The sequence below is a fragment of the Pseudopodoces humilis genome, chromosome 7, assembly GCF_049639895.1.
Source record: "Pseudopodoces humilis isolate 2021_Gansu_Grassland_sample_001 chromosome 7, ASM4963989v1, whole genome shotgun sequence".
Classification (NCBI taxonomy): domain Eukaryota; kingdom Metazoa; phylum Chordata; class Aves; order Passeriformes; family Paridae; genus Pseudopodoces; species Pseudopodoces humilis.
In genome coordinates, this window is record NC_142206.1 from 3,499,043 (window position 1) to 3,511,609 (window position 12,567).

The following is a 12,567-nucleotide window of genomic DNA, read 5'->3' on the forward strand; positions in this document are numbered from 1 at the left end:
ATGTTAACATAATATCTGACAAATATTCTTTATCTTCACTTTTTCCTTCTGTCAAATGGGTCACTGTAGCACAGCTTCACATGGGGTATGGCATATTCTTTGTTTTGCAGCTAAAGCATACACAGTGAGACATAGATGCTTGAAGAACTGGTAGCTGCAGCATCTCTCAAACAACAATGCTTAATTTTTCATTAGCTTTCTGTTGCTTTCTTAGCAAACCACAACCGAATCACTCGCTTGAGTGGAAGTAGGTGAAGTGGTTGAAAGTAGGTGAACTCACGTTGTTTCTGTGTGTCTGAAATGCCCTCTTTGCAGAGGTGGTATGGTGTGCCTGGGGTGCCTGGCATGTGTGTTGGTCAGTGTATGCTATTTAGCCATTATTTGATGCTTAGAAAATAGGAGAATCAACTTCTGTGTGTGCATTTAATTTAGTTTTTTGGGTTTTTTTTTCCCCTCATACTTCATGTGTAGCTTCAGCTATGCTCTGCTAGTTTTAGCATCTCTTAAAATACGTTTGAAGTATTATTACTGCCCCTAGTTCAAGGAGACTGAATTTCAGGTTTACATGTGGGAATTATCATACTTGGGAAACTTCATATTTATACCCATGCTTGGTGGTATGCCAAGGATTCTTTGTAAGAGTTGACATTCTTCAGCTGAAAAAAGTATGGTGCTGCTTGGTTTATGTGACTCATCATAACTGCTAAGACTGATAGGATTTCAAATATTGAGTTTTTAGCACTTTGGAAATATTCTGAAACAGTCTGGGGGTAAAAATCACCAGATAAATCAGCTTGCTCCCTAGAATTCTGTGAGCTGAGAAAGAGGTTATATCAATTTATTAATATCCTGTTTTTTTTGTACTGTTCCAGACACTTCTGTAAGATTATTTTCTGAATGCTGTAAGCACTGATCCAGAGAGTAATAATACTTCTAGATAAGGTCTATGGGAATTAAAAATTAAAAGGAAAACTCCCTCCAAAAATCACATGAAATTTCAGTCTTTCTGTATCATTGACAGGATAAAAAAAATCAGTGGTAGATTCCGAAGGTAAGATCCCTATCTACTGAAAGAAAAGGAAATGAACTCCTTATTGCCAGGGTACATTTTACAGTCAAAGAGTACTTCTGCATCATATGAAAGGTGAATCTTGCCATCCTCAATTAAAGAGTAGCTGGCTCCATTTAATCTCTTATCTGTTTCCTGGAAGGGACATAGCCCAGAGGTGTTCTTAAATTATATTAGAGTTGAATACATACTTGAAATGATGGTGGGAAGCCACTCGTAAGGGAGTTTTGAACTTTGGTGTGGATAAGTGGTTTTAGGTCACTTGAAAGAATCTCTCTCAAAGACATTAGCAAAAACAGATTTAATATAAATATACAGAAGCAACACTTAACAAAGTTCAGTGCGAGGCTCACTCCATTACCTCCTACAGAGATGAGGAGCACAAAGGGAAATCTGCTTGGAATCAATTTAGAATGATTTTCATGCAGACTGGAGGCACAAAAGGGTACAAGAGGGTAAGGGAGACCTTCCCACTGAGTTACAAGGTTTGAGTTACAAAGTCCAGCCTGATGGAGCCTTGGTGAAGCTGAGCCCTAACTCAGCCCTACACTTGGTCAACGATTTATTTCTAAAGGATTTAGCAGCACTTAATCATTGACTAATTTAATATTTGCAAAACAATTCAGTAGGATTTATATAAGCTCAAGAGTAGCTTTAACTGTGGATCTGAGAAGGCAACATTTACTCTAGACTTTTTATGTACACACAGATGCCAAGGACCACGTTCAAAGGTGTACCTGTTAAATTCCCCTGGAGTTCAGTGAAATATCTTGGTTGCTTTTGCCACACTGGGAGAAGGGCTCAGCCTTGAGGAGGGAGGTATCAGCCAAAGCCCTGTTGTCACCTTGTGTTGGTGGTCCTCTGAGTATCCCAGGTTTGAGGGCTGGCAAATTCTGGGAGGCTTCCTCTTCACAGGGAGATGCCAGCACAGCCCATGGTGCTCCACGAAAGCTCAGAGGTGGCTGCTTGTGGTTTGCAGGTTGTTTGGATTTAGTCATCTGTCATTCCCATCCTGGCCATAATCTGAGGTGGCAATTACTGGAATTTTCCTCAGAAATCCTGTTACATTAATATTGTTTCACTCTGGCTATGGTTTAGGTAAATAGTGTTTCAAGGCTTCAAGGCCTTGTTCTGTTAGACAACAGAAGTCCCTTAGGCAATAGAACTTTCTGGGAACAGACTGATAAGCTCAAGGGAGCTTAATTGCCCAGAAACCATTAATCAAGGCTGAGACCTAACAAGAATTCCTGAGATTGTTGAGCAGCCTGAAGAAAGGGAAGGTGGGTGGAATGCACCACCAAAAACCTAAGCATAAGACCTTCGGTGTGCATTAATTCATTGCCACTCTTAGTGCTACATAGGCAAATGAGAACAGGTTCTTATGCTGAAAAGACTGTGATTTAGAGTTTGTTTTATAAAAGAATTATGCATTTAGGAAGGACTGTTCAAATGCAGGAAGTCTTACAAGTTAGGTGGAATTTCAGAGCTGAATTCAGGCAACTGTTACTTGGGCTGTGGCTTATTCTGCTGTGCTACCGGGGACACGTTTTTGTATTAAATGCTAAATGAGATTTAGGGAACCTGACTTGTGGAGATTTTAATTTAGATAACTAAAGCTGAGTTCCTGAAAGTATTGCTTACAATGAATTACATGTAATTTGTTTTGGAAACTCAACTGTTCACCGGGAAAATCTGTCTGGCCTTGGTTTCCCAATGAATTTTACCTAAGTGCAAGTACCACACAAAGGGCATTCTCATTCAGGCAAAGAACAACATTATTGGAAATCAAAACACTGAGCTCAATAAATGCTAAAAGCTGGCTGAGCTGAAGAGGTGAAAGGGGAAATAGTCTTTTGTTCTACATTGAAAGCAAACTTTGTGAGTGTCATTACTCACATGTTCAATTATGAGTTCACAATATCAATTTAATTCAATTTGTTTGTGATTTTTGATCAAAGAGTAGTAAAATAGACTCAGTTTTGTGCTCAGCAGAAATGGAAAGCCAGCTAAAGCAACATTTAAAAATACCAGTGATAGCATTTTACAGACTTTACTGTACCTTTTTCTGAGCAGGAGCGACTTACTCCTATAACACAGATTTTTCTAAAGAGAACCAGAGTTGTGAGTTGTTCAGAAGATATTTCTGCCACCTTCTTCACTGCAGAATATGAGCATTTCATAATTATATGGTGTAGCAACTAGCTTTTGGTGTATGTCCTTCAGCTTAGGACTTTTGAAAATGACACATGCTGATGTGCAATTAGGTCCAAGGTATTTTCAAAAACATCCACTTATCATCTTAAGCAGAAGATGACTGATGTTGGTTCCTGGTGCTGAATGTCACTGCCATTTATCAATTACTGAAAACTTGAATTTCAAGTTTATATGTGGCATTATGAGTTCCCAAAAGCGAGAATGTGTCCAATTAATATTAGTGCAAAACTACTGGATATATGCATATATATATATATATATATATATATATATATATATATATATATATATATATGTATAAAAGTTTGCATTTAATCTGCAAACTTGAAAAATGCTATGCATGCAGTTTGGAAAAGCAGGCATGCTTTAGGTGCTTACCATGTGAAAAGAATGAGAACAGAATTAAAAACTGATCAAAATTGTTCTTCAGAAGACTTTATGTGAAGATGAGAGTTGCTAGCAATGTCATGGTAAAAAAGTGCAAGAATGCCTCACTTTCTGCTAGTCAATAGTCAGAAAATGTGATAAGGATAGGAAAAGGTAAATGAAAGCAGATGTTTTATTAGAGGTTATAAATGGAAATTTAAAACCCCATTAAATTTGGTGGTGTTTTTTTTGTTGTTGTTGTTTTTGACCAGAATTCTTAAAGAGAGTTACACAGCCTGAAACCCTGGGCATTAGTTAAGGGAGTTGAAGGGCCGTGAGAGTTGCCTGACTGATGCAGTATAGTAAAATTAACAATTTCATAATATTTCAACTTGTGTTTTCATGTTGCTTTGCTAGAGTGAGAAGCTGGGGGGTCCTGAAGTCTCAGTTATCAATTGCCATATCCTTGGGCAGGTCACTTTTCCTATTTTGAAGGCAATGGGTTGTAAGTCAAAAGCAGAGTTGCTTGTTTCTTTTGTATGACATACTGAGTTATAAAGAGAAGATCCTTTTTTGTGCTATCAGTGTTACCTAGTTAGAGATGTGGCAAATAACCTGAAATAAGATGGCAGAAATTAAGGTAGGAGTGACATTAAAGGGAAATTTTCTAATTTGAGATCTGACACTATTCCAGTCTTCAAAGTGTTTGTGAATATTTAATGGCTCAGATATCTACTGGAAGGATGTAGACTGAATTATTTAAGGGCATCACAGGCCCTTGAATATTTAGCCCCTGAAGCATTGAAATCCTTATTTAGGGGTTACTAATTATGATATAATGTTCATTTCCAGACTTCCTCTTGTGCTATTTTTTAAAAAATTATTTTATTATTAAAGCAACATTGGTCTATACAGTGCAAGCAAAATTAAATGGCTATCCTAATCTTAAAATAAATATCGTGTTAAATAGATGAAAATAAATATTCTTTGAGTAGTTCTCATGAGTCTGTAATACCAATCCAGACAAACATACTTTCCATTAATTACAGTGCTTATTCTTAGAGGCTGTATCTGTGGCTTATGTTGGGGTGAACAGAATCTTTGTCAAAGTACTACAGCTTCATTATCTCCATGAATTTATTGGCTGTGTGTTGGAATTTGACAAGGTAATTTCTACATTCTGCTTAGAGAAATGCTTAATAAAATGGCAGCCCATGTGTTGTGCTTGTTGAATAACAAATACTGGCTAGGGTTTGGCTACAGACTGTGCACAGACAGTGATTTGGTGAAGCTTTTACATTGTCCCTGAACTTAGCATCACAGTGTAAAGTGGTTTTGAGTTCCAGACATAATAATCCAAATATATGATACATCTAGATGCTTGTAGATCAGGATCTACTTGTCTTGAGGCTAGATTGACAAAACCAGTGAGGTAAAGTCTGTGTCTGTTCACACCCACGATGCAAATCAGTCTCCATCTGAAGCATTAGCTCACTTTAGAATTCTCATCAAGATTAAGATATTTCTCCAAAAGGAGAAATCATATAGGAAAGAAATTTAATTTATTGGGCCAGATCCATGCTGGGCAGAGGTGTCTTGGGTACTCTTTGGAACTGGGAGCAGAATTAATTTCAACTGTCTGTGTTATTTCTCGATCACTGGCTTGGATGAAGTGCATATTTGTGTTAACTAGTGCACCTACCTGGTGATTCTAAACTCCTGTTTGGGGCATAGACCTGGTCCATAACACATTGCCTCATTGTGACATAAATTTTGAGTGTCTGAACCAAAAATTTTCTTTCTAACTTCTGAAGATTTTTCTTATCATATCTTTTTGACTGGGGTTTTCCACAGTCTTCACAAAAGCATCAAGGCCTGCCAGTATTGTGTAATGAAAGAAGGATATAATTTTTGAATGAAACTTTAAATGTAAACACATGAAGAAAAACTGGATTGGTTAGGTTTTGTCTGTAGCCATTGGATAATGCAATGTCTTGAATATTGTCATTTTAAGAAGGACATATTTTAGGGCTTAAACTTATATCCTGACTGAATAATACATCACTCTACAGCCTTATTTAATAAATGCAACTACAGCTGAATATAATCCAAACATATTAGATCCATAATTTGCTTTACTTTTTTTCCACACAGAATAATGTTTATATATAATGTCTGTTTCACAGAGAATAACACAGTGCAAGAAATATATCTGACCCACCTCCTATATTTTTTTTCACTCAATTAAGAGGTCTAATGGTTAATGGCTGTGAAGCATAGGTAGTTAATTCTTTGCCTTCCCCGCCTACAGAGAATGAAACACTGACATTTGATTTCTTGAAAGTGTGTCCTTTCTCTAACCCCGCTCCTGTCTCGTTTGCTCTGTTTCCCAGACTGTAGCCTTGTGAGCTGCTGTAATGTCTATCAGCTTAAGTCACACTGACAGACCAAGGCTCTGATAGCTAATGTTAATAACATAAATTGAAGAGAAACATGAGAGACCTAGAAAAATTGTTTAGCTTCCATTGCCTTAGTGGAGGGGAGCCACTAATCTCAAGGCTCCCCTCTCCAAATGATTTTTTCAGATTAGCTGGTTTTTTTCAGGTTTTTTGGTAGTTTCAACGAAGATGCTAGTTGTACTTTTTAAATGAAAATAAAGTATGTGGCTAAATATTGCACACTGACAAAATTAAAATGCCCTTGCTGAGTTGGGAGGGTGAAAGAGGAGCATAGCATGTGAACACCATGCTGAACTGCCTTTCCCCTTGCCATTTAAATATTCCAGGTTAAGTGCAGCCCCAAAGTGACATGTACAAGCCAGAGTGCTGACATTCCTGTTTTCCACCATTTGTAATTACCTCTGTTTCAGGCTGGATTTGTCTGAGAATTTGTGAATGGCTCCTAAGTTCTTATTCATCAGTTGGGTTAATATAAGGAGAGGACGTTTATATTTCTTGCTTATCGTAAAACATAGGGTGAGCCCAATTATATGGAAAATTTAAAAAGCAAGTGCAGGCCTGCTTTAAGTTAGGAGGAATGATTTATTTAAGCTGGGAATAACAGCTGAGCACTGACAAGAGTGCAGTGATGCTAATTATGTTGATGCTTTATTAATGGCCTCAAGGTGAGGAACGTGTGTTTCCTTGTCTGTCTGTAAAATCAGTCTGTGCTTTCCACACAAAAAGGCATTGGGATTAAGTGGTCATTTCCTTGGGAGGACTCTGACTGCTGCTGCTGCACTCCCTGTTCCCATCCTGACATCTGGAGAGCTTCAAGTACGACTGGCACAGACACTCCTAAGATCAAGGTCAGACTGTCTGCAGCATGAATGACAGAGAGTATTAATTTGCCCACAGATGTGGCAGCACAGATGAATAATCTCCCTGCACTTTAACCATACATCTGGCCATTCAAAAGACTTAATTAATTGCAGCACCGAGATTCCTGCATCAAGTGGCCCTCTCAGAGGCCTGCAAGGGACAATCCAACACTGTGTATTGCCTCTGTGCTGTATGCCTTCACCAGGGGGTTATAAATTAAAGTTTTCCAGGTTCGTTTCTTTCAGGCTCATGCCAGAAAAGAGATAGTTTTGTTTAAATGGAAGTAAATAGTTCAGTCCATTTTAATTTTTACCGCTCCTAACATTAGCTTCTGCTGGCTGGTGGCTAAAGACTGGCATATTCTGAGGTCTTTTTGCAGAACCTGACGTTAAAAATAGAATTAATATGCAGTTTTGGAAAAAGTCACTGTTGGCAGACTGGTTCTGTTCAAGTTGGAAAATATTTTACCTATTGATTTCAAAGAAAAATGTTAGGTCCATGGTGGGAGTTCTTAAAAATCTACTTCTGACTATATTAGAAACATTTCTAAAAGCTTATCCACCAATTTAGCTTTCAGAGTAGCATGTCATACCGAGACTTTCACCTTTTGACAGAGTTCCCATTTACTCATCTTGACAGATCTAGACAACAAGCACAAAAATGACCTCTTAAATATTTTCCTTAAGTACTAATAAGCAGATTTGGATGTCAGACTATACAGATACTCACTATTTACCTTCACTAAAACTTTGCAAAAGAAACACTGATGTAAAAGTAAGTTTAATGAAATTATTGGGCATTCGATGGAAATGAAACTTTAAAAAGATAAAGTCTGTCTTACAAACTATCAAATATAACTAAGATATCTTCAAGCCTGGCCAGCCTTCTTTAAGAATTTCTGCATTTCTGTTGCTGAAAGTACTGACAGTGAAATATTTGCCGTCAGACTGTAGAACAAGTAATTGTTGACATGATTTGGAATGGATTTTGCTTGAGAGTAAGGATACAGGAGCCATCTGGTATTTTCAATTATTGCATACAGGCATATTTGTGTGAATGATCTTTTTTCTTATACCTTTTCAGATTAATATTGTTACTGTTAATTTTCTTATCTCATTGCTGTTTCCAGTAAATTGTTCTTATCTCAGTCTGTGACCTTTGCCTTTTGTGCCTCCATTGGGGGTGGCTGATGATTTGGGGAATCTCCAGGAGGGCTCTGAGCTGGGGAGTGCCCATTCCTAAAGCTCCCCCAGCCACACCCAGCCCCACAGAGCTGCTCCTCACTCCCCCACCAGTGGGCTCAGGGAGAGAATGGGAAGAGTGAAAGGTAGAAAACTCATGGGCTGAGATAGGGACAGTTTAGTAGGGAAATCAAAAGCCACAGACACAGAAGGAAAGGAAAAAATGGAATGAATTCCCTGCTTCCCAAGGGCAGGCAGGAGCTCAGCCTTCTCCAGGAGAGCAGGGCCCCATCACAGGTGAGGTTTGGGAAGACAAACACCACCACCCCAAATGTCCCCCTTTTCCTCCTCCTTCCCCACAGTTTCTGTGACATCCCCTGCTCTGGAATGTCCCTTTGGTCACTTGGGGTCACCTGTCCTGGCTGTGTCCCCTCCCACCCTCCCAGGCACCCCCAGCTCCCTCTCCGGCGTGGCTTTACCAAAAGCAGAGAAGGCCTTGGCTCTGTGCAACAACAAAAACATCTCTGTGTTATCAACCCTGTGTCCAGCACAAACACAAACACAGCCCCACAGCAGCCACTGCAAAGAAAATTAACTCTAGCCCAGCCCAAACCAGCACACCACGACACCTCAATACACTTTTGACTCTGTTAGTGACGGTTCCAGATTCCAGGTTCTGAACTGTTTTGTTTGCAAAATGAAAATATGTGATGCATCTGTCTGATGGATGAAATGAGACCTGTATGATTTTTGTTTTCACATGCAATCTAATTTGTGACAGATGTGGACACAAGTCTGGATAGGTTCCAATGTCTATAATTTAAATAAAATATTAATGAAAATCATTATTCTTGTCCACAGTACTCTTATATTGCAACTATTTCATTATCATGGTACTGGACCAGGCTAAAATATTGTCTTATTTGATGGGATTTGGCCATATAATGCATATATGGCTCTGGTGGGTGTACCAGTTACGTGAGAAAAAATTATGAGAGGAAGAAGAAAACATGCAATTTAAAGGATGATAAAGTTGGCAGGTGGACTCTTGACTTTTTAAATTGGCTTATTATGACACATAACAGAAGTGCAATAAAATTGTTTTTATTATTTGAAAATGCACAAGAGACAATACAGATCTGTGTTTGAAAACATTTTTTTACATTCTTTTTTACTACAAGCTACTTTGTCTTGCAATTGTAATCCAAAATTCTCTAATTTAGAATGGAATAATCGCTGATATTAATAATATACTTAGTTTGAACTGAAATTGACTCATCTTTAAAACAGAAATGAGACCAAATGTAATTTATCTATTACTTTACCACTTTGAAAGCTTCACTAGACCAAAGAAAACATCCATGCACATAAATCTTATAAATAAAATCAAGAGAATCAATACCTTTCAGTAAAAAAGCTAAAAACTACATATGTTAAAATATCTATTATCTATTACAAGACAGATTCAGAGTAACAGGCAAATTCTCCTTAAATAATCATGTCTGTATGGGTCTCAAAAGCAGACATGCCAGAAAACAACTACTTCATTCCTCTGCCTCGTGCTGAATTAGTTTTTTCTGTCATTCCTAACAGATTCCACATGTTCTATAAAACCTGTAATCATCACTAATCCACAGACCCCACACCCTTCCTTCATTCCCTCTCTCCTTCTCCAAGCACCCAACAGTTTATTTCAGTGCCCAGCTGTCTGTAGCTTTCAGAAGATTTGCTTGTGACTACTCTGAATCTTGCATGGGTTGTTCTGTTCTCTTTGGACGTGGAGAACTGACCTTTTCTGTGTAACAGTCTTCAAACATGTAAAATGTTCTGCTAATATTCCCCCTAAGTGTACCCTTCCCTAAGCAAAACAACCACATTTATTTAAATATTTTCCTCCTAAGATGTTTTTTAGGCTTCTCTCCATTCTTATTATTCTTCTGTCAATTTTCTCCAGTTTTAAAATGTGCCGAAGTTCTGTCAGAAATAACCACTCAGCCAAGGCCCTACCATGTAGAACTGAGTGGTGGAGGTAGGTTGTGTCTTGCAGGCTCTGCTCCTTGCATTCTCACTTTTCTGCAGCACTGGGATGCTGTTGACTCTTTGCTTGTACACCACCATGCCTGCAGTGCCAAACTGCAGCTGATTCCATTGTTTCCATTCTGTGTCTGTGCAGGTGATTTTTCTGATGAAGAACGGAATATTTTCATTTTTCCCATGGGATTTCATCCTATAGGCTTCACATAATTTCCTCAATAACGTGAGGTAATTTCCCATTCTGACTCAGTCAGTTCTCCAGCTCACTTCCAGACCACTCCAACTTCATAGTGGTATTTGCAGAGTTAGGTTGCTGCAGAGTCCTGTGAAATTCCATTCTCTGAAGGGACTCCTGTGGACGGCTTTCAAGGCACATTATTCACACCATGTTTGCACTACTGGGGTCAGGTGCCCCTACATTCATCCCTAAATCATTTTTGAGACTCCTACGTTAAATGATGCTAAACATTTTACTACATTCTGCACTCAGGTGAAAATAGAGAGCTGATGATTTTTTCAAGTTAGCCAGGTATGAACTAGAGTTCATGTTATTTGTGTTGCTGTGACAATGAGGCTGAACTAACAAGCCTTGCTGAGAAAGTACAAGCATTCAGGTGACATTCAACCTTTGAACATAGATTTTGGCTCTTAAATATACATGCTGTTATTATTTGCAGTGCATAATGACTATATGAAATATTCTGCAAAGAAAAAATCAGTTAGGATCTCAGCTGAGAGAGGTTTACAATCCAGCTAATAGAACCACAACCAGCAGCAAGGCTTTTAAAAATAAGTGTGTTCTTAGGAGAGATGAAAAGCAGGAAATAATAAAGACTTGAAACTTTTTGAAAGCACAGAATAGCATAAAATAATCTATGTGAACCAGGCAGTGGAAATACAGGAATATAAATAATGAAGTTGCACTAAAGAGGAAGAAGGGTGAAGGGCAGAAGAAATTGGAAGCAGCATTTTTTATAGACCTGTGAAAATTATTTTAAGGCAACTGATAGGTTATGTAAGGAAGGCCTGAAGAGGAGTTTAGTCAGTAGCTCTTCATTTTGGCCTAAAAAATACTTGTTTCAACGCTGGCAGTTTCTAAATCTTCCATTTAAACCTGAACAGTATACCTTTACTTATAAGGGAACATTTAAAGCCAAACTGCTGTGTCCAGTAGCCTTCACTGGTTGCTTCCATTCTGACTGAAGGAGCAGTAGGATGGCCCCAGTCCCCTCACAGTGCAGTCAGTGGTGTCAGTGTCACAGCTGTCACAGTGGCACTCTGTAGCCACTGGGTATGAATAAAATGATTCAGGATGGTCACCACAGCCAGGGATCTTCACTGTTTCATACACAACCTCCTTGAAGGTACAGGTTTGCTGAGCAGTTGATACTGGTGGATATTTGTATACTGGATCCTGAAATTACAAGAAGGAAAATGTTTTAAAATTTGTTATGGGATTTCAGTATTTTTATAAAATGGGAAAATCTCACTGAGATCAAAAGCATTTGGGTCTGACTCTTCTAATTTTACTTAGATCTTTAAATTTCCCCTTTCAGGGAGACTGATACGGCAAATTTGTGTCATACCATCATCAGACAATCTTTCAGGTCAATTGATTGATTCTTCAAATTATTTGAAAGAGCAGAGGAGTCTACATAGTAATGGCTGCTTTATTTTATCTGCTTGCAAGCAGAAATTGAGCACAAAGCAGAGATCCAGATTGTAATCCTTCTCACTCTAGCTATACAATACGAACATAATATATGCAGCCAGTTAATTAACTGGATTTTACTACGATATTTCACCCTTCTGTCTGTGCTTCAGATTGGCTGTGTATCTTCTCCTGTGTCAGATAGCACAGCAGTTATTCAGCCTATTCTTTCAAAAGGCTCATCCTGTCTATGTGTTTGCTACGGGCTGCAGGAATGGGTTATCCATAGATCACTTAAATATTGAATTCTGGTGCCTGAAATTAAGAGTCTTACCCTTGTGAAGCAGTATCCTGAGCACCACGTGGCATTCACTGTAATGCAGAATTCACATTCTTCTTTTTCCACGGCTATGGTAATATTGGTGAGCTGGCAGCTGTTGCAGCAAATTGCTTTCCAGCAAAGTAACAGCACGTAACAATTAAGTGTCTTCATCCTGTCTATAAAGCAAAAAATATATCTCTACTGGAGAAACATGTATAGTTATTTTTAACAGAATCATCAGTGAGAACAGAGACATTGGACAGATCTTCCTTATGTTTACTGTTAAAGGAGTTTGATTTTCCTAAGCAACTGAAGTGGCATGTCATCAGTCTTTGCAGAATGATAATAATAGCACAATACCATACTTTCAATGAAATATTTTTATCTAAGTTTCTGTAGAGAGAATGTAA

The 12,567-nt window shown here is 38.3% G+C and overlaps 1 protein-coding gene across 1 annotated transcript; it reads right to left on the bottom strand.

Moving 5' to 3' along the window:
* Positions 1-11,361: 11,361 nt before the first annotated feature.
* FSHB (follicle stimulating hormone subunit beta) lies at positions 11,362-12,328 on the bottom strand. The gene is made up of 2 exons (XM_005530278.2): positions 12,170-12,328; positions 11,362-11,598 (listed from the first exon to the last, which is right to left on the bottom strand). The coding sequence occupies exons 1-2, from the start codon at positions 12,326-12,328 to the stop codon at positions 11,362-11,364; spliced, it is 396 nt and encodes a 131-aa protein (XP_005530335.1).
* Between the last annotated feature and the right edge of the window lie 239 nt (positions 12,329-12,567).